Source organism: Camellia sinensis, unplaced genomic scaffold (assembly GCF_055761805.1).
Source record: "Camellia sinensis isolate YWXY unplaced genomic scaffold, ASM5576180v1 Unanchor2, whole genome shotgun sequence".
Classification (NCBI taxonomy): domain Eukaryota; kingdom Viridiplantae; phylum Streptophyta; class Magnoliopsida; order Ericales; family Theaceae; genus Camellia; species Camellia sinensis.
The window spans coordinates 19,604,714-19,626,532 of NW_028129079.1; the positions used below are offsets into that span (position 1 = coordinate 19,604,714).

The 21,819-nt window shown below is 38.1% G+C and overlaps 1 protein-coding gene across 8 annotated transcripts in view; it reads left to right on the top strand.

Annotated features, from left to right (window-relative positions):
* LOC114275734 (chloride channel protein CLC-e) overlaps positions 1-21,819 on the top strand; it is a 50,072-nt gene that overhangs the window by 12,489 nt on the left and 15,764 nt on the right. For 2 of the 8 annotated variants that reach the window (XM_082912082.1, XM_082912080.1), the window contains exons 3-6: positions 2,957-3,160; positions 3,527-3,993; positions 6,519-7,058; positions 17,498-17,706. In XM_082912082.1, the coding sequence (XP_082768208.1) occupies positions 2,957-3,160; positions 3,527-3,993; positions 6,519-7,058; positions 17,498-17,706 (1,420 nt within the window). Of the gene's footprint in view, positions 1-2,956; positions 3,161-3,526; positions 3,994-6,518; positions 7,059-8,406; positions 8,983-17,497; positions 17,707-21,819 lie in introns of those variants that run through there. The other 6 variants (XM_082912083.1, XM_082912081.1, XM_082912086.1 and 3 more) reach the window with 5 other exon arrangements.

Consider the following 21,819-nt stretch of genomic DNA (forward strand, 5'->3'; position numbering starts at 1 on the left):
GATTCCGGTTAGTTTCTACAAGGGTCCGACAAGACTCTGTAAACTGTCCCGACATTGATTCCGGTTAGTTTCTACAAGGGTCCAGCAAGACTCCGTAAACTGTCACAACAACTGTCACAACATTGTCTGCTACAACGGTCCGACATGACCCCATAAACTGTCTTCTACATCGGTCTGACACCGCCATCCAGTGTCCTCTACACCGTTATGACATCACCATACAGTGTCCTCTACAACGTTATGACACCCCCATACAGTGTCCTCTACAACGTTATGACACCACTATACAGTGTCCTCTACAACGTTATGACACCACCATCCAGTGTCTTCACCAATGGTCTGACACGACCATACAGTGTCTCCTATCCTCTTTTATTTTTATGTATTTTTCTTGCTTTGTTACTCTCTCCAAACTCAAGTTGGTTAATTCCTATCCTCCTTGAGTTTGCGGGGGGCTGTTAAAATTTACCATCACCTACCACACACTTACCATCACCTACCACACACTCACCTACTACACTCACCTACTCCTCACCTACCACCACCTACTCCACTACACCTACATCTATATAAGGAACCATTTGTAATAGACAGAATAATTAGATATCAATATACATCAATCAATAATACAATTCGCTATTTCTCTTTATACAGTTTCTTCAGTTCATTCCTTAACAGTTCAAGCTTTTAGGCAATTGGTGACCTATTATAGTATGATATTTTGTTTCCAAGTGGTATGGGTTTCAATACTTCCTTATATGCCTATTCTCCTATTATGTCTGTGAGTGTGCACTGTTCTGTGTGTTTATGTACTATTTTTGCTTTAGTTTGTGTTATTTATCTCACCATGTGCAATAGGAGGATGCCCATTGAGGATGCTAAACCTTGATATGTATTATTACTACTAATTCTTAATTACTCAAGCTTTTGGGCCGATTTTGATCCAAGCCACATCTTAGAAAGCTATTTTTTAAATATTTTGGTAAGTGCAGTCTTAGAACGCTATATTGGCTTTGTCTATGTTGAATGACCAACATACTCCCCAATGTATAGACCACCAAAAAAATATAGGAAACCGGCTGTACTAATGCCTATACTAATTAACCATAAGATAAGGCTCAACTGAGACTGGAAAACTTGGTTACACATGGTTCCAATTGTTCCATTTGAGTTTAGATTGACTAAACAGTTTGCAAACTTATTATTTCTTCAAATTTTCTTTTTTTCCCTCTTATTGCTTGTATCATAATGTCCCCCACTTCTACTCTAAATGTACCGTCATACAATATGCTTGCTTGGGCTAGGAGCAGGGCTCTCAGAGAGACGATGTGGCATGGTGGCTCGACAATGTGGGCAAGTTATGATGAGTAATTCAATTGCCAAATTTTGTGCCTGGTCCTTGAAGATTCGATGCTATTACACAGTCAGGTGGCACCCTTCTTCCTCTATCTTCTTGAGGAGGAAGAACAAACGTGCTTAACTACATAGGCCGCATGGTATTCATCACACAGGTTGTACCCCTGGAAGCCATTTGATTCATGGCCTCATTAAAAGAAACTTTACAACCCTGCTCCAACATTTAGGATGGATCCTTGAGTTCCGAACTTCACCCATGTTTCTGCATCTCACTTGCAAATTGCCTTATCTTTCCCTTGAGGGGACCCTTGGCAATCTCACCATCTTACAAAGCACCCTTCCTTTGACTCACCAATCCCCTTGAGGACCAAAATACTACAAAACATGGTTCCAATATGAATATGTTTCAAATTTCAGCTATTCTTGTGAAACCACAGAGATGTCTATAACTAACTACGCAATAGGCAATTCATTTATTGCCCTGATGCATCTCAAGCTTTTAGATTTAAATAGGGATTCATGCATCTAGAGTAAATAGATTTGGAGTTGCAGATGAACTGAGTCTTTTATGGGCATGTTGGGCTTGCTTAAAAAGCAATCATTCAAACTCATCCTTAAATAAGCCAGCCAATTCTCAACCTTAGCTTGAGAAATGTTATGATCAGCTCAAGGTGAAATTGAGAGAGAGCTGAATTGTCAACACAGCTTTGAATGAGTTTTATTACCTTTTTCTTTTTTTTTCTCAAAAATATGGCGACGTGGTTAGTACTCAATTATGCATAAAGAAAGTATTCGCATATGAAAAAAAGTTATTGTTCACATTCATAATTTGTCCTATTTTTTTAGAACTATTTTTTGTTTCAAAAGTATGTCGATGTGGTTAGTACTCAATTATGCATAAAGAAAGTATTCAAATATGAAAAAGTTATTGTTCACATTGATAATTTGTTCTCTTCTGTTGTTCCATGTAGTGCCCATGTGATTGGTACTCAATTACATGCCAAAAATATAATAAAATGTGAGAGGGGGGGGGGGGGGAATGTGGTTGGTCTCATCTAGTGTATTAATGGTGTGATAAGGTGTAACTGTGCATAATCGCAACTTGTTTATGTTGACATCATGCAATATTATGTTTCCTTTGCCTTTTGATGCATTTGTTCAGGCTTCCATACGAAAACTGTGTAACAGTATTGGACCAATGTGTGTCCCAAGCAAACATATGTAATGAACTCGTTGGAGCCGAGTTCAAATTAAATTTGTGTGGCTTGGTTAAAGCTAGAGCCACACTTGAAAATCCTTTTGTTCTTCAGGCAAGCTGAGCTTGATCTGCTTAAATACTTGAGACAGCTCATTGCATCATAGATTGATTATAGAAAAAATCTCACATTTTCTACTTCTGTTGGCTGCTTTCACATAAGAAAAGAAGCATGTAACCTCTTTGTTTCACATTCTATTTATCATCACAAACTTTGATTTTAATCTAAATATTAACCTAGCTATTTAGCAGTAATATTCTCATGTTACTCGTCACTACATACTATTACCATTTCTGGTGTTACTTTTTTTTTTGTTTTTGGTTTTTTGTTTTTTTTTTTTGAAGCAGGGTTCAATGCTGCTGTCGCTGGTTGCTTTTTTGCTGTAGAGTCAGTCTTGTGGCCATCACCAGCAGAATCATCCTCATCACTTACAAATGCAACTTCAATGGTCATACTCAGTGCAGTAATAGCATCTGTGGTGTCAGAAATTGGTCTTGGCTCTGAACCAGCCTTTACAGTACCGGAATATGATTTCCGTTCTCCAAGTGGTAAGAACCAAAAAATTGCTTCATTTCATTCCATCATCAAACTAAAAGGACCCATCTGCCATTGCAGCTTCTCTGTAATAAATGGTTAATGATGTTATATGATATATTTAACTGATATTTAATGTTAAAATAAATACATAAATGTCAAGATAAAAATTAAGGAAGATATTTCTTCCTCAAATGTAGCCTACCCAGAAGCTTCTGCAGTCAGTGCTAACCCAATCTACTTGTGCACAAATTAAAAGATCACATTTCTAACCTCTTTGTTATATTGTTGTTATTTTTCACTCGGGATTGAATTACATTTTTTAAGCTTTTGTTATGTGGATGATGTTTGTGGCACTGAAGCTTTTTAACTCATCTCAGAACTCCCACTGTATCTTTTGCTGGGTGTCCTCTGTGGCTTGGTTTCATTGATCTTATCTAGGTGCACATCATTTATGTTGGTAACTATTGACAATGTTCACAAGGTCAGTGGCATACCAAAGGGTATTTTCCCTATACTAGGCGGGTTAGCTGTTGGGCTGATAGCCTTGGCATATCCAGAAATTCTCTACTGGGGTTTTGAGAATGTTGACATTCTGCTAGAATCTCGGCCATCCGTGAAGGGCCTCTCTGCTGACCTATTGTTTCAGCTGGTGGCAGTCAAGATAGTTGCAACCTCTGTATGTAGAGCATCTGGATTAGTGGGAGGCTACTATGCCCCATCTCTCTTTATTGGTGCAGCAACAGGAATGGCATATGGGAAATTTGTTAGTTCAACAATTTCTCTATCCGATCCAATCTTTCATCTCTCCTTCTTGGAAGTTGCATCACCACAAGCATATGGCCTGGTATAGATCTATGCCACTATCATATGAGCAATATAATTTACTTTGAAAATTCTTATTTCAGACATACATCAGCACCATTTAGAAAGGGTAATCTGGATTTATTTCCTTTTTGTTATTCTCTATATCTATGGACCTTGAGATATATATGTAGAATGCTGTTTTCGCTTTTTATCTACTTTATTCTTGTTGTTTGGATATCTATAGTATTAGAATCACGACCCTAAAACTGGACAAAAATCATTGACATTCCCCAGCCTAGTGTATGTTGTTGTTCTCAGCAGATTATGTGGATGTACGATAATCAACTACAATTTAGCATATCTATTGCTGTTAGTTAGTTTGGAGAGTATATGGAATTAACTTATGTTGGTTTCACCTTGTCAAAAAGTTAGGAACTAGGTGCTAATGTATTCTAAAACTGAAAGGTACTATTGCAAAATTGGGCCAAAGGCTCCTATAGCACTTTGTTTAACTTGGGCCTATAGCTCTTAACCCATTATTGGTGCACCATGGAAGCAATAATGTATTGTCTGCCTTATATTAGTAGGCAAAACATGGTAAGAAAATATTACAACAATAACAACAGTCTAGATCCAGATACAAGAATTTTTAACATGGTTCCCACCAATAGGGTAACATCTACAAATAATGATAACAAACAAACTTTAGTAATAAAAACAAAGGCAATATCGAATCTCTTGTATGTGGATATGACATCCAAAACACATTAGAGTGTTTTATAAATTCTCACTCAAAAATGTGCTCCAATGAGTGGAGGGCCCCTTTTGGCCGTAGGTACAACCCAACTTCTACTAATAATCTCTTACAGAACTCTAAATTAAAATCCTTGTTGGACAAGGATTAGGGAATTCTTTTTCCTCAAGAAAACTTCACAAAAAGGGAACCCAATAGAACTAAGAAATTGAAACAAATTCCAACAATCTCCAACTTGGAACAAATTTCCTAATCTGCCAAGACATGTGATTTGAGGGCTCATAATTTCCACATAAATTAACATCGTCATTATCTCTGAAAACAATCTTGTGTAGCCTTATTAAATTGGCAATACCCAAATCTTGAATCCTGAGGCCAAAATCATTCTGTGTTAAATGTCTCTGCCTCAAACATAAAAAAATTTCTCCACCATCACTAAAACCCGGACCTTGTGATCTAATACCATATGACCAAATGATTACTCTCATTGTTTTACTAATTAAATTGTTGCCTTTTACACCTCTTGTGGCGAAATTAGGCCCAAAACTTTTGTATATGTTGATTTACAGTAAGAGGAAAGACAAGAAGAAAAAGAGAAGATAAACAACAAACTAATGAAAGAGACCTACAAATAATGGTATTAGATCCAATAAAGACGTAATAATATTAGAGTGCATAGATACGCCTCGTGCTCCTAATAGCTAAATAAAGGTTCCAAACCTTGATTTCCTTATGTATGTAGGGCAAAGGTGCTGTAATGGATGTTGGTGGCTGGTATGATAATATAGTAGAACGCACCTCTTTTGCTGGATCCTACCTCTTCGGAGTCTGTAATATTGAGGCTTTAGGATTGGTAGGTTTTTTAAAGTATGTAGTGAGATTGGGTTCACCAATTCACGTCACTAGTAGTAGTTTTCGGCAAGGCACTCACCATCAAATGCCATTGGCCCTATTTGGTGCAGCTAATAGGTGCTGCCTATACTTTTTTTATTTTTGGAGTTTGTGCCAGTGTTTGAGACTGCTTTTGCTTACCGCTAATGAGGTAAAAATATCTTAAATAGGCTGATCAAAACAAATATATCTTAAATAGGCTGGAAAAAGCTTATTAGTGGGAAGTTGAGGGCAGAGTGCTTTTAACTTTTGTTTTTTTATTATCAGCTTTCAGCTTGCAAAAAGTTGCACCAAATGGGCCCATTATCGTCATAGTCGCAAGTCGCCTCCATCTAGTGTAAGTCACAATGCCATAGTTCTTCTGTCACCATCAAGTCATTAGTTGCCTCTCTCTTCCGGCATCACAAGTCATTATTGTGTGGCCTCAGATAAGTTCTAACCCCTTTCTCTCCCCCTTGTTGGACTTCATTGGGCCTTACTCTCCCTCTTTTTGAACTTCAACGAATCTTTCTGCCTCTCTCATCGACCCTTTGTTACAATGTATCATTTGAACCACTGTATATGAATCAAAAAAAAAAGGAAGAACAGATTCAGCACAGTGCTCTTCGGATGTGAAAAGATAAAACACTAAGCACAATGCTGGTGAAGTTATATTTTGCCGATTATTTAAAAAATGGTTATTGATAGAGAAGAATGGTGAAATAGAATGTCTGGCAAACTGAAAACCATTGGGATGAGAAAAGTTTCAGTAGGGTGTATATGATGAACACCTTGAGAAAAACTTTCCAACAATGATATTGGATGTTAGCATGCTGTTAACTTCAAATTAGTTTTTACTCTTACATTTTTGCTAATAAGTAAATTTTTTGCAAACTTCAACTTCCATTATGGGCATAAAATGATTCAGTTTGTATGTGCAGGTTGGAATGGCTGCTACTCTTGCAGGTGTGTGTCAGGTACCACTTACTGCAGTTTTGCTTCTCTTTGAACTTACTCAGGACTATCGAATAGTTCTACCACTTCTTGGAGCTGTGGGGTTGTCTTCATGGATTACCTCTGGGCATACAAGCAGAACAGAAAGGGACACTAAGAAACTTGAAGAGGGAAACGCTTATCCTACTATACAGCCTAAAATGTCTTCTTGCAACCTAAATGAACTTTCTGCAAAACCATCCTATGCTAATAATCTTTGTAAAATTGAAAGTTCTCTCTGTGTAGATGATTCTAATGATGCTACAGAGGAGTTAGAAAGGCGGATTCTTGTTTCACAAGCCATGAGGACAAGATATGTGACTGTCCTGTTGAGCACTTTGCTGACAGAAGCAGTAAATCTCATGCTTGAAGAGAAGCAGTCTTGTGCAATAATTGTTGACGATGACAATCTGTTGGTCGGTTTACTGACAATTCGAGACATTCAGGAGTTCAGCAAATCATCGAAAGCAAGACGCAGAAGACCTGAGGTATGACACCCTACTTATAAAGCTTATTGAAAATTAAGTTTTGAAAGCAGTTGTGCAAGGAAAATTGCATCCCAAATGGTTGAGAAAGAAAGAAAAAAAAAAAGATCTAGAGGTGGAGAAAGACCAGGCAAACCAGGAAGGAGGAGAAAACACAAGTGACTTTTGTATGTCATTATAATGGACTGTAGAAAGAACACGTTAAATAAGGAAGTAATTCCCAAGTGTCCGCTTGCTTTTTTTTCCTTCTTCTAGTAAGTGAGAAGGAATTGAATATAACAAATAAAAAGATATTTATAACCAATGAAGCCGAATTCACCATTAAACTAGGTCAATCCAAGTAAGCAGATCTCTAAATGATGTGTAGGCCCAACCAATATAGATCGAGTTATTTGCCAAAATGCACCAATAATGGTGATACTTTAGGTATTGTGCATGCATACTTTTCAAATAAATCGGTAGGTTCAAATTTAGAATATGGCCTTTAACCCTTGGACTATGAGAATATTAGGTTTATATATATATGGTAGTATATATATTTTGTATATATTAGGAATTGAGCATATAATTTTGTTTTCTTTTTTTAGTTCTAGAGTTTGGATTGTTATATATACTGATGTATTCTTGTATCTAAAACTTAATTGAATATACAAAAATCATTCAAAAATCTTACATGGTATCAGAGCCACTACCGGAACCCAGGAAGCTGTTTGCTATTTGCTAACTCTGAGTTGGCTCTGGTTCGTAGTTCTTTCCTCTGTTTTGTGACTGGTTCTCCCTCACGACTGGGTCTCTGTCGCCTTTGATTCGTGGTTCAGTGTGAGTCGTCTCTGGTGCATCTCTATGCATCGCTGGATCGTGGTTCTTCTCTCTGGTTTGTGTCTGGTTCTTCTCTGGGTCTTCTCTCGTGTGACTAGTTCTCACTACTGGTTCTTCTCTCTCCTTTGAATTTCGTCGACTTGGGTTCGTCAACTGGGTCTCATTGTTGATCCTTGTTCGTTGATCCTCTGGGTCGACTTCTGTGCTTCCACCTTTGGGTTGACTCTTTGGTTCTCTACGAGCATCGCGATCAAGCTCTATCTGATTCTCTGGTTTCTTCAGCTTCTCTCTCTCTTAGTGCTCTCTGACTTCTTTGATCTGAGGCTGGTTTCTTCTAGTTTACCCATTGATATTTGACTCGTGTTACTTACATCTTGGTGTATTACGTTTTGCCCCAACAGATTTCTGTTTATTACACTTGAACCCTAGTTAATTATTTTGGTCTATTTTGGGTTTATTACACTTCAACCCCTCATCTTTATTTGTTATGATGTCTTTGGCTTCTGATGAGTGTGCATTTTGCCATCAACAGGGCCATTGGAAGTACCACTGTCCTAAGAAGGGACGTTTGCTTGCCTCGTCTTTTCAGTAGTCTCAGAACCAATTCTGGACTCTTCTCGCTGCTTATATTGCATCTGTTTCGACTCTTGATCCTGACTTGGCTTCCTTGAGTGCTCAAATTAGTTAACTTTACCATATATTGTCTACCTCCAAACCATCCCCATATGCCTCTATTGTTTCCTCTCTTCATTCAGGTTTGCTTGGGTCTTCTTCAGGTATCTGTTCATCTGTCTGGATTTTTAACTTTGGTGCCTCTCATCATATGACTCCCCATCTCTCCTTACTTTAAAATTGTACTTTTCCTCTCTTTTCTATTATTGTTAATACTGCTAATAGGTTTGGTATGTTTGTTATATCTGTTGGGTCTGTCTTACCATCTGCTATGTCTGTTATTTCTATTCCATCTGTTCTTTATGTTGCTTAGTTATCTGCCAGTTTATTATCTATCAGTCAGCTTGGTGTCTCCGGTTTTAATATCTGTTTTGTGTAGGATCGGATGTCCAAACAGCAGATTGAGACTGGTCGTAGAGTTGGAGACCTCTATGTGGTAGAGAGCCTACATTTGCTTATGACTACCTCTCCAACTGCTTTTTTCTCCTTTCAGTTAGATTCTTTGTCAAGTCCTTTCTATTTGTGACATTCCAGATTAGGGCATTTGTTTGCTGACCGCTTACGGTCTTTAGCTTAATCAGGTATATTGGGTAAAATTTCTCGTAGTCAACTTACCGAGTTTCGAGAGTGTAAACTTGCCAAAATGGCAGCCTTACCTTTCCGTAAAAGTACCTCTATATCTGATACTAGGGGTGGGCACGGGTCGGTTGCAGCCACGGAACTTTCAATCCGCCATCCGTCCGCCAAATTGGCGGATTGGAGAAAATCAATCTGCATCTGTCCGCCAATCCGGCGGATGTGGATTGAGCGGATTGGCGGTTTGGCAGATGGATGCGAATCGGTTTGGCGGTTTAAAATTTTATAAATTTTCAACATAATTCAACTTGTGCACTTCCTCAAAAAAAGAAGAAGAAAGTATTACAATCAATGACTTAAAAAAATATTACAATCACTGCATGCCTCATCCAAAGCAAGAAAGTTTGAAACTTTAGAATATCACAATCACTGCATGCCTCATCCATATACTACAATCACAGTATGTCTCATCCACATAAAATATTACAATTTGTGGTTCTTAAAATGTAAAAACAATTCAAACCACCAAAACAATGAACAGAGCAGTAGTAGAGATTGTATGTCTCTGTATTGTTACATCTATATCTGTTTTTGAAAACAAAAACCAACCAGTATATATCATATTTATTATTTATTATTTTTAGAGATAGATTTAAAAATCAAAAAATATAGATAAATAATACGTTTATTTTTTTCAAATCAAAAAAGATATTCAAGTTGAAATTTTTTTTTTCAACAGAATATTTAAACTCTTTTTTAATTGAAAACACAAACAGAATATTTAAACAAACTAAAAACACAAAGTCTTATAAATTACTAGTGGTGCTCGCGGTTTGGCGGTTCGGTTGCGGCTAAAGGAATCTCAAATCCGCCATTCGTCCACTAGATTGGCAGATTAGAGAAAATCAATTTGCAACCGTCCGCTCGTCATCACGCATCCGTCCAAAATGCGGCGGATCGGTTCGGTCGGTTTTGATGGATCAGTATATCCGCTGCTCACCTCTATCTGATACACCGTTTTCTTTAGTTCAAACTGATGTCTGGGTTTCTTCTCCTGTTCTTACTAAAGGGAGTTTTGTATACTATGTTTCATTTGTTGATGACTGCACCTGTTATACTTGGATTTATCTTGTGACTCATAAGTCTGACTTCTACAAGATATACCGTACGTTTCAGTCTATGGTCACTACATAGTTTGGGTCTACTATTAAATTGTTATGGTCTGACTTGAGTGGGAAATACTTTAAAACTGAGTTCTGTGGATATTTGGCCAATTTAGGTACTATTCACCAAACTTCCTGTACTTATGCACCTGCCCAAAATGGTCGAGCTGAGCGTAAACACCGGTAACTCCTTGAGACAACTAGGTCTCTCCTTTTCTTTGCCTCCGTCCCGGCTCCGTTTTGGAGTGAGATAGTTCTTAGGCCAAGCTTGGCATACACAAAATAATCCATCTTTTTATCTTTTTTCCATTACATCACCTCTCTACTTTTCTGCACATCTTTTCGTAAAAAGACAAAAAGTGCACTTATTTAGGTCATCCCAAACAACCCTTTATTGTTGCTTTTCTTCTCAACTGTATGCCTACCGCCTTTTTTCTGGTCGGTCTTCTTATGAGGCTCTGTTTTCTCAACTTCCTAATTACTCCCTCCTTCGTGTGTTTGGCTCTGCTTGTTTTATCCTTTTATCCCGTAAAGATAGGACTAAACTTAATGCCCGGTCTGTCATATGTGTCTTTTTGGATTACAGTCTCCCGCTATGTCATCTTTCTCGAATGTGTACCTTACTTTCAGTTTCCTCTTCTTACAACCATAGTTTTCAAAGAAAATTTGGTTCATATTGATCCATTTCCTTCTGAGGTCCCACCTAATAAGTACATCTCCGTTATTCCCCATGAGCTTATTCCCTCTTCTCTTTGTACCACCCCTTCTACGGAGTCCCTTTCCACTGACTCCCATGAATCTGTTCCCTCCTTTCCTCCTCCTTCCCCGCCTGCTTTTGCTCTTGCTCTTTCTCTTTCTCTTTCTATTTCTCCGGTGTTAGTCTATTCTTGTCGCAAGGCTCTCCCTCCACCAGTTGTGTCTGCCCCTGCTACTGATCCTCCTGCCTTTGACGACTCTGATCTTGCTGATCGTAAGTATCCCCTTCGCATCCGTAAACAAGTAGTCAAACTTAGACTTAGAAAATATGAGGAAGAAGAACTCCGAAAATATGAGGAAGAAGGAATATATTTCTGTTATATTCAAAACTTCTTATCTTACAAGACCAAATGACACTCCTTATATAGGAGATATTACAAACATCATCATAACCCATTATATGCCACTTACATATTATATATTACCACTATCTACCACTATCATATTATATACATGCCACTATCTACCACCAACACCACTATCATATTCTATACATGCCACTATCTACCACCAACACCACTATCATATTCTATACATGCCACTATCTACCACCAACACCACTATCATATTATATACATTAACATAATTTCCAGCACTCCCCCTCAAGCTGGTTTGAAGATATCTTCCATGGCCAGCTTGCTAGTCAGCTTATCAAATTGCTTCTTGTGTAGTCCCTTCGTTAGCACATCAGCTAATTGTTCACCTGTTGGAAGGTAGGTCATACAGATTATGCCAGCATTGATTTTCTCCTTGATGAAATGTTTATCCACTTCTATATGTTTTGTGCGATCATGTAGAACTGGATTATGAGCTATAGATATAGCTGCTTTGTTGTCACAATAGACCTTCATAGGTGTCGGGTGAGAAAGCTTTAATTCTTCAAGAATTCTTTTAATCCACATTACTTCACAGATTCCATGGGCAACAGCTCTGAACTCTGCTTCTGCACTACTTCTAGCTACCACATTCTGTTTTTTACTCCGCCATGTAACTAGGTTCCCACCTACAAAGGAGCAGTATCCGGATGTTGATCTCCTGTCTGTAACACTTCCTGCCCAGTCTGCATCTGTGTATACTTCAACTTGAAGATGTCCATGTTTCTTGAACAGTAAGCCTCTCCCTGGAGTTCCTTTCAAATATCTTAAGATCTTATAAACGGCCTCAAAGTGCTCTGCCCCTGGTGAGTGCATGAACTGACTTACCATGCTGACTGCAAAGGCAATATCAGGCCGCGTATGAGACAAGTAAATCAATTTCCCTACAAGTCGCTGATATTGTTCCCTCTCTTTGACTTCTTCAGCCTTAGCAGCTTGTAACTTCAAGTTAGGCTCGATCGGAGTCTCCACCATCTTACAACCAAGCATACCTGTTTCTCCAAGGAGATCAAGAACATATTTTCTCTGATTAACGAATATACCTTCCTTGGATCTTGCAAATTCCATTCCGAGGAAATACTTGAGGGCTCCCAGATCCTTAATGTGAAATTCTTTTGCGAGTTTCTCTTTGAGGGCTGCTAACTCTGCTTCATCATTACCAGTTAAAATGATGTCATCAACATAAACAATCAAAATTGCAATTTTACTGTCTTTTGAATGTTTATAAAATATTGTGTGATCTGCTTGACTCTGCGAGAAGCCACAACTGATAACTGCCTTCCCAAAGCGTTCAAACCACGCTCTTGGTGATTGTTTGAGTCCGTATAATGACTTGTTCAATCTGCATACTCTGTCGCTTCCAAGTCTCTGCTCAAATCCTGGTGGTAGGCTCATGAACACCTCCTCTTCAAGATCACCATTGAGAAATGCATTTTTAATGTCAAGTTGATGTAAAGGCCAATCTGAATTTACTGCAAGAGATAACAGTACTCTAATGGAATTTATTTTAGCAACAGGAGCAAACGTCTCCTGATAGTCAATCCCATAAGTTTGAGTGAAGCCTTTAGCCACCAGTCTCGCCTTGTATCTCTCAACGCTTCCATCTGCGTTACATTTTATCGTAAACACCCATTTACACCCAACTGTTTTCTTGTCTTTGGGTAGATCAACTATCTCCCAAGTACCACTTCTCCTTAAAGCATTCATCTCCTCCATGACTGCTAATTTCCAATTCGGATCATCCAATGCTTCCTGTATATTCCTTGGAACAAACAAGTGTGAAATCCTAGATGTGAAAGCTCTATGTTTTTTAGACAGTCTTTGATAGGAGAGATAATTTGCAATAGGATGTTTAATGCAATTTCGGACACCTTTCCTAATTGCTATAGGAACATCAAGGTCGGAAATAGAAGGAATAGGATTACCTAAAATTTCGATGCCAGAACTCGGGTGGACATTCGGGTCATTAGGATGGACATTTGGGTCATTATTCCTCAGATGAAATCGCTTCCTAGTATAAACCTGAAGCTCAGGATTTAGATCATTTTGTAGTACTTCTCCCCCTAAACAAAAATCTTCTTGACTAGGCACCATAGAACTTGGTTCTCCTAAGTGATCATTATCAGATAGATGTGGTTTTTGTGTAGGATAAATGACATTGGGGAGCGGGATAGAAATATCCCAAAAACGGTCTTCTACTCCACTTGTCTCCCCCTGAAGAGAAGTGTTGGGGAAATAGGATTTTGTTTCCACAAATGACACATCCATACTCACATGAAATTTCTTGGTTTGAGGATCGAAACACTTATACCCCTTTTTGTTTGAGGAATAACCCAAAAAAACACATTTTATAGCACGGGGGTCAAGTTTTGAACGAAATTGACTGGGAACATGAACATAGGCAGTACATCCAAAAACTTTGGCGGGTAAATCAGAAAACAACCTTGTGTCAGGAAAAAAAGTTTTGAGACAATCAAAAGGTGTTTTGTATGTTAACACCTTTGTAGGCATCCTGTTTATCAAATAAGAGGCTGTTAAAATTGCTTCACCCCATAAATATTTAGGAACATGCATGTAAAACATTATAGCACGTGCTACTTCAAGTAGATGTTTATTTTTTCGTTCTGCAATGCCATTTTGTTGAGGGGTATCCCGACATGTAGATTGATGAAAAATCCCCTTTTTTTCCAAAAACTCACCTAACTGTTCATTGAAATATTCTGTTCCATTATCAGAATGTAAAATACCAATTTTGGTTTGAAATTGGTTTTCAATCATATTGTAAAAATTTGTGAATAAATTTTTCACGTCAGATTTTTTATTCATCAAATAAATCCAACATAAGCGGGTATGGTCATCAATAAATGTAACAAACCATCTTTTACCAGAAAGAGTAGTGATTTTAGAAGGGCCCCAAACATCACTATGAATCAAATAAAAAGGTTTGGAAGCCTGGTAAGGTTTTGGCAAATAAGTAGAGCGATGAAATTTTGCAAAAATGCAACTTTCACAATGAAAAGAAGAACAATCAATCCCTTTAAATAATTCTGGAAATAAATGTTTCAGATAAAGAAAACTAGGATGTCCTAGCCTATAGTGCCATAGCATTATTTTTTCTCGAACAGAGATTGAACTAGTACTATTAAAGCTCTGAGCTTTTTTATTACTAACAGGTATTTCATCAAAGTAGTAAAGACCTTCAAGCATCCTAGCACGCCCAATCATCATCCCCGAGTTTTGGTCCCGAAATTCACAATGGGATTCAAAAAATGTAACACGACAATTAGAATCCTTAGATAGTTTACTGACAGACAAAAGGTTACAGGCTAAGTTGGGGACGTGAAGAACAGCATTGAGATTAATTTTCTTAGTTAATTTAATAAATCCTTTTCCTGCAATAGGTGAAAAACTACCATCGGCTATTCTGATTTTGTCATGACCAGAACAAGGGAAATAGGTACTAAATAAATGAGAAAAACTAGTCATGTGATCGGAGGCACCGGAATCTATGATCCACGGAGAGAAGTTTAGGCAAGAGAAGGCTTTAGGATTTCTACCTGTTTGTGCCAACAAAACACTAGGAGTACCGGATGAGGAGTTGGATTTTATCAGCTTTAAGAGTTTATCAATCTGCTCTTTGTTGAAGGGACCTGAATCGGCTTCATTAGCGGTAGGAAAGCCACGATTCTTCTCTCCTTGTTTGCTGCTTTTCCAGTTGACAGGTTTGCCATGGATCTTCCAACACGTTTCGCGTGTATGGCGAGGCTTGTTGCAAAAATCACACCAGACCCGTGGCTCGGCAGGGGTTGAAGTGGTTTCGGACCTAACTTCCGACATGACTATGACGGTTTTAGGGCTGCTGTGTTTTTTTTGTTGCTCTGATACCAACTTAGAAAATATGAGGAAGAAGAACTCCGAAAATATGAGGAAGAAGGAATATATTTCTGTTATATTCAAAACTTCTTATCTTACAAGACCAAATGACACTCCTTATATAGGAGATATTACAAACATCATCATAACCCATTATATGCCACTTACATATTATATATTACCACTATCTACCACTATCATATTATATACATGCCACTATCTACCACCAACACCACTATCATATTCTATACATGCCACTATCTACCACCAACACCACTATCATATTCTATACATGCCACTATCTACCACCAACACCACTATCATATTATATACATTAACATAATTTCCAGCACTTAGTTTTGCTAAAACATGTTTTTCTCCTTTATACTGTACGTTTTTGTCTACTATTCACTCTTTTTCAGAATCTCAGTCTTACAAGGAGGCCTGTCAGGATCCTCATTGGATTCAATCTATAGAGGATGACTTGTCTGCTTTGCAGAAAATTAGTACTTGGGAATTGGTTCCTTTGCCTGCTGGTAAGAATCTGGTTGGTTGCAAATGGGTCTACAAAGTTAAGACTCATTTTGATGGTTCTCTTAAGCACTACAAGGCTCGCCTGGTTACCAAGGGTTTTTCACAGGAGTATGGTCTTGATTACGAGGAGACCTTTGCCCCTGTTGCCAAGGTGACTATTGTCCGTACTTTGATATATGTCGCTGCTGTTCGTCATTGGCCTCTTTATTAGATGGATGTTAAGAATGTTTTTCTTAATGGTCATCTTGCTGAGGAGGTTTACATGTGTCCTTTCTCTGGCCTTTACCATTTCTTTGGCTAGGTTTGTCATCTTCGGCGTACTCTATATGGTCTGAAGCAATTTTCTTGTGCTTGGTATGATCGTTTTCAGACTGCTGTTATTGAGTTTAGGTTTCATCCTTCTGTTCAGGACTCTGCTTTGTTTCTCCTCCACACCTTTACTGGTTTTGTTGCCTTGTTACTGTATGTGGATGATATGATTATTACTAGTTTTGATTCTTTTACTATCTCTGAGGTCAAGCAACATCTCTTTCACACCTTCGAAGTGAAGGATTTGGGCCTTTCTCGGTATTGAGGTGGCTTTTTCTCCTAAGGGCTACTTTTTGTCTCAGGCCAAGTATGCTAAAGAAGTTATTCACCGTGCTGGTCTTACTGACACTACGATTGCTGATACCCCCCATTGAGCTTAATGTGAAACTTAACATTACTGATGGTGTTCCTTTGCTTGATCCTACTTTATATCGAGAGCTCGTGAATTGCTTAGTCTATCTGACGGTTACTCGTCCTGATCTGGCCTATATTGTTCATGTGGTTAACCAATTTGTTTCTACTCCTCGCTCCACACATTGGGATGCATTGGTTTAGATTCTTCGCTATCTCCGAGGTACTATATTTCAGGGTTTACTATTGTCATCTACTTCCTTTCTAGACTTAGTGGCCTATACTGATTCTGATTGGACTGGTGATGTTACTGATCGTAAGTCCATGTCTGGTTTCTGTTTTTTTTTGGCGATTCCTTGATCTCTTGGAAAGCAAGAAACAAACTGTTGTTGTTCGCTTTACTGCCGAAGTTGAGTACCATGCTATGGCTCATGTTGCTGAGATTGTTTGGCTTTGTTGTCTCTTATCTGATTTGGGTGTCCGTCAGTCTTCTCCGACCTCCCTCTACTGTGACAACTGCAGTGCTATTTAGATTGCCCATAACACCGTCTTCCATGAGTAGACGAAGCACATTCAGATTGATCGTCACTTTGTCCGTCAACATCTGTAGTCTGGCTCTATCTCGCTTCCTTTCGTCTCTTCGATTCTGCAACTCGTTAACTTTTTTACCAAGACTTACATCATTGCTTGGTTTCAGTTTCTTCTTAGTAAACTCACAATGTTTTTCTGGTAACACACATTAAGTTTGAGCGGGGGTGTGAGAATATTAGGTTTATGTATATATGATAGTATATATATTCTGTATATATTAGGGAATGAGCATATAATTTTGTTTCTTTTTTTTTCAGTTCTGGGGTTTGGATTGTTATATATACTAATGTATTCTTGTATCTAAAACTTAATTGAATATACATAAATCATTCAGAAATCTTACATTCCTGAACTACTTGACTACTCTTTTTGGGCACCTTGGTTGTCCTTTCTGAGTTTTACTAGTTGGGTATTCTTCTTACAGGAGCTTTTGGTATCTGAAGTATGTTCTTTGAATGGTGAAAAATGCCGGGTATTGTGGACAATAACACCTGGTATGAATCTTTTTTCTGCTCAAATAATTATGAACAGACATGGTGTAAGCCAACTTCCAGTTATTTTGGAGCATGTTGAAGACCAAAGAGGCCTGCCTGTTGGACTTTTGGACAATGAATGCATCAGTCTAGCTTGCAGGTTTTGCTACCAACCTTTTGCTTTGCTTTAATTGCATTCTCATGAGAGTCCACATATGGTTAGTCTTTGATTGGCCTTTAACCCAATCCAACTTGGATGTGCCTAGGTTGGATTGGGTTAAAGGTCAGTCAAATTCTAACCATAAGAGCATAAAAATTGGAGAAAAAAAATCCATACAATGCTTACATTTGAGGTCTAAGTCAAGCTCTTGTTGGTCTGTGAGGGCTAGAATGGTGGGTTGTTTGAGTAGAAATGCCATAGATTTGGGCAAGTTAAAACGATCACCGATGAGGTTTGGCTATAATGCAGTCTCTACCACTTTGGTGTTGGAAATTGCACCATCTCCCCTATTTGAAAACTTGAGAATCATATTCCCCCTTGCCACGAAATAACTGTATAGTCAACAAAGTGATATTTGTGATGTCATGCTATAAATATTTTTGGGTGTCTATTTTACCCTTAATAAAAAGAAGTAATTATCATATGGGTGAAGTTTTGGCATGATTTGTGCTGTGGTGCTCGAGTAACAATAATTTATAACCAATCGTTTCAAGTAACAACATTTGATTGACCAACATAACTCCACCAACCCCGGCACCACCATCACGAACAATCAATATCATTACTTAGTGCTAGATTTATCACTACCACAAACTCCAACACCACCAAACGACTTCCTCACCCCGTTGACTAGACCACCACAAAAACCACATCAATTAACAGCAAGTGACCACAACCACCACTATTTGTACAACAAATATTGTCACTGCCATTCTTTCTTGCAGCCATTTGTTTTTCTCTACCCACCCCACATCAACATAATCATCACTAGATGAAGAAAATGAGATATGGTGATTCCAGAATTCACCAAAGCAGGGAGGTTAAATCAATGGTTTTGTTGCGAACTAAGCTCTAACTGTGAGGTATTGATGTCACAGAGAAAGAGAAGGTAGAGAGAAAGTTGAAAGATACTGTTTCAATCAAATGTGCAAATGGTATGAGGAAACTTGGGTTCCAGGTGAAGGTTTGAGTTGATATTTGGCCTTTGGCCTTTGAAAGGGATTTTTAGGGCTTGTGTTTGTTGAGAATTAATTTGAAAGGGGTTTTGGAACCACTGGAAAGACCCGCCTTCATGATGATGATTCATCATGATGCTAGATTTGACACTTGATATTTCATTGGAGATGGACGAGAGAGGCTAGAGGGTAGAGATAAGCAAAACTGGTGTCGTTGTTTGTGAAGATTATGGTGGCTATAGAATTTGATGAACAAGGTGATGGTGTCTTCGTTGGTTTGGAACTTCAGATTTGGAGAGATGCATTGTTTGTCTTTGTTGTAACTTAACATAATATCTTTGCATTAAAATATGTTTTTAAAAGTTAGGGTAAATAGTCATTTAACAACCCCTATTAACTGTGTTGCTCGACAAACTCTGACAGGGAAGGTCTTCGTAATTTTCGATTCATAGAGGTAGTAAGTGTATTATGGCCAAACCTAAGTTGCAAAATAGACGTCAAATTGATAAAATGAATGATGGAGGCAAGTGGCAGCAGCCTCTTAAGGTGTACAAGAGACGAGGAAGATATGCCTCTAAGGCCCAAGCTTTGATTTGGCATGCATTGGATGATGAACAACTCATTTGGGATCATGAATAGTTATGATTTAGGCTTATGAGTCATGTTCTATTATTATTATTTTATTTTAGAGTATTTTGGTAATTTCATAATTTCTAGACATGGGTTATACGCCCATGGGTTGTCTTGTGGGTCAAGTTATTTAATTAGCTTTTATTTATGTTTCTTATTTGATCTTAAATTAATTTTGGAAGTCTAAAATATTTTAGTAGTTTCCTTTTTGGTTTTAATTGGTTTAAGAGGTCTCTTAGTTCTATATAAAGTCATGTAATACTATTAATTTAATGGACTAGATATTTTAGAAAATTTTAGAGCTTTTAAAGCTTCTTTATGGATTGTGTGATACAATCAAACACTAGGTGTGATGCCTAAGGAATTCTATGAGTGATTCCTAAACTTATCTTCTTTTTCGCCTTCATTCCCTTTTTTATTTTTCTGCACTTTAACGGCCCAAACATTGTTCACGGGTACTTTCACTGCCCCAGAACAGCTCTTATAGCGCTGTCCTACATCAATTTTGGTATCAGAGTGAGGATTCAAACATGTCTACACGATCGGGGAAACCTTTTAGAGGAAGATTGATTGAAAATTAGCGTGATGAGATCCTTACAAAAATTTTGGAGTAACTTGATCATTGTAATCTTTGTATTAGTGCTTTGGAAGGCCAACAACTCAAGCTAATGCCGCTACAACAACCGGAGAACAAGGAGAAAACTCTAAAATTAATAATCATGGTGAGAATGGTGAGAATCAAGGTGAATAAGAAGCAGACCAGCGGAGATCCTGTGCAAAGACAACAATTTAGGATTGCCCAAGGTCAAGGAGTGCCACAAAATTTTATGTTGGATTGGACCAAAGACTTGTTGGAGAGAGGTCACTATGAGCCACGTGACCCAGCTGGAGATATCACAAAAAAGGTTAAGATGGAGGTTCTAGATTTTGAAGGCAAGGTTGATCCTACAGTGTTCTCAGATTGGCTTGCTTCCATTGAGGAGTATTTTGAATGGTATGATATGACGGACAAACGAAGAGTGAGATTTGCTAAGATGAAACTTGTGGGATTGGCAAAAGTATGGTGGACTGGTGTTGAAGGAGATATCAGAAGAATGGGGCAACCACCAATAGGCACATGGCAAGAGATGAAAGCCAAGCTTCGAGAGAAATACATGCCATCGAATTATCATGAAAAGTTGTGTGACCAACTTGTTACTCTAAAACAGGGCAGCATATCAGTAGGAGCATGTATGCAGAGATTTGATGAACTTAAGACTAGAAGTCAAATTGTGGAAGATCCGCGTTACACCCTTGCTCGATTTAAGTTTGGTTTGAGGACTGATATACAACGAGAATTGCTTCATCAACCCTTATACAGTATGGAGCATTCCAAGTGACACTTGAAATAGGAGAATACTTGAGTTACTCAATTACTAAGAAATTTGTGTCTCAAGCAGGGAAGATAACATTTAGAAGGTTTACTGATACAAATAGAAGCACAAAAACAGCACCTTTACAGCCACTAAATCGACCAAACATATCAAAGCCTCATCTTCTAGTGTTGTTGATCATAGAAATAAAGGTATTGTGACTGTGAAGCCAAGTGGGAGGGATAAAAGCACTACTTGTTTTAAGTGTGGTGAGTCTGGGCACATGGCTTATCAATGTTCAAAGAAGAATACCCTCCATATTGCAATCAAATAGGACATAGAGCAACTGCCAGAATATGGCCAATCACAGGAATATGTCAATGATGAGGATGACTTAGAAAATATGAGGAAGAAGAACTCCGAAAATATGAGAAAGAAGGAATATATTTCTGTTATATTCAAAACTTCTTTTATTACAAGACCAAATGACACTCCTTATATAGGAGATATTACAAACATCATTATAACCCATTATATGCCACTTACATATTATATATTACCACTATCTACCACTATCATATTATGTACATGTCACTATCTGCCACCAACACCACTATCATATTCTATACATGCCACTATCTGTCACCAACACCACTATCATATTATATACATGTCACTATCTTATTATATACATTAACACAAATTTCCAGCACTCCCCCTCAAGTTGGTTTGAAGATATCTTCCATAGCCAGCTTGCTAGTCAGCTTATCAAATTGCTTCTTGTGTAGTCCCTTAGCACATCAGCTAATTGTTCACCTGTTAGAAGGTAGGTCATACAGATTATGCCAGCATTGATTTTCTCCTTGATGAAATGTTTATCCACTTCTATATGTTTTGTGCGATCATGTAGAACTGGATTATGAGCTATAGATATAGCTGCTTTGTTGTCACAATAGACCTTCATAGGTGTCGGGTGAGAAAGCTTTAATTCTTCAAGAATTCTTTTAATCCACATTACTTCACAGATTCCATGGGCAACAGCTCTGAACTCTGCTTCTGCACTACTTCTAGCTACCACATTCTGTTTTTTACTCCGCCATGTAACTAGGTTCCCA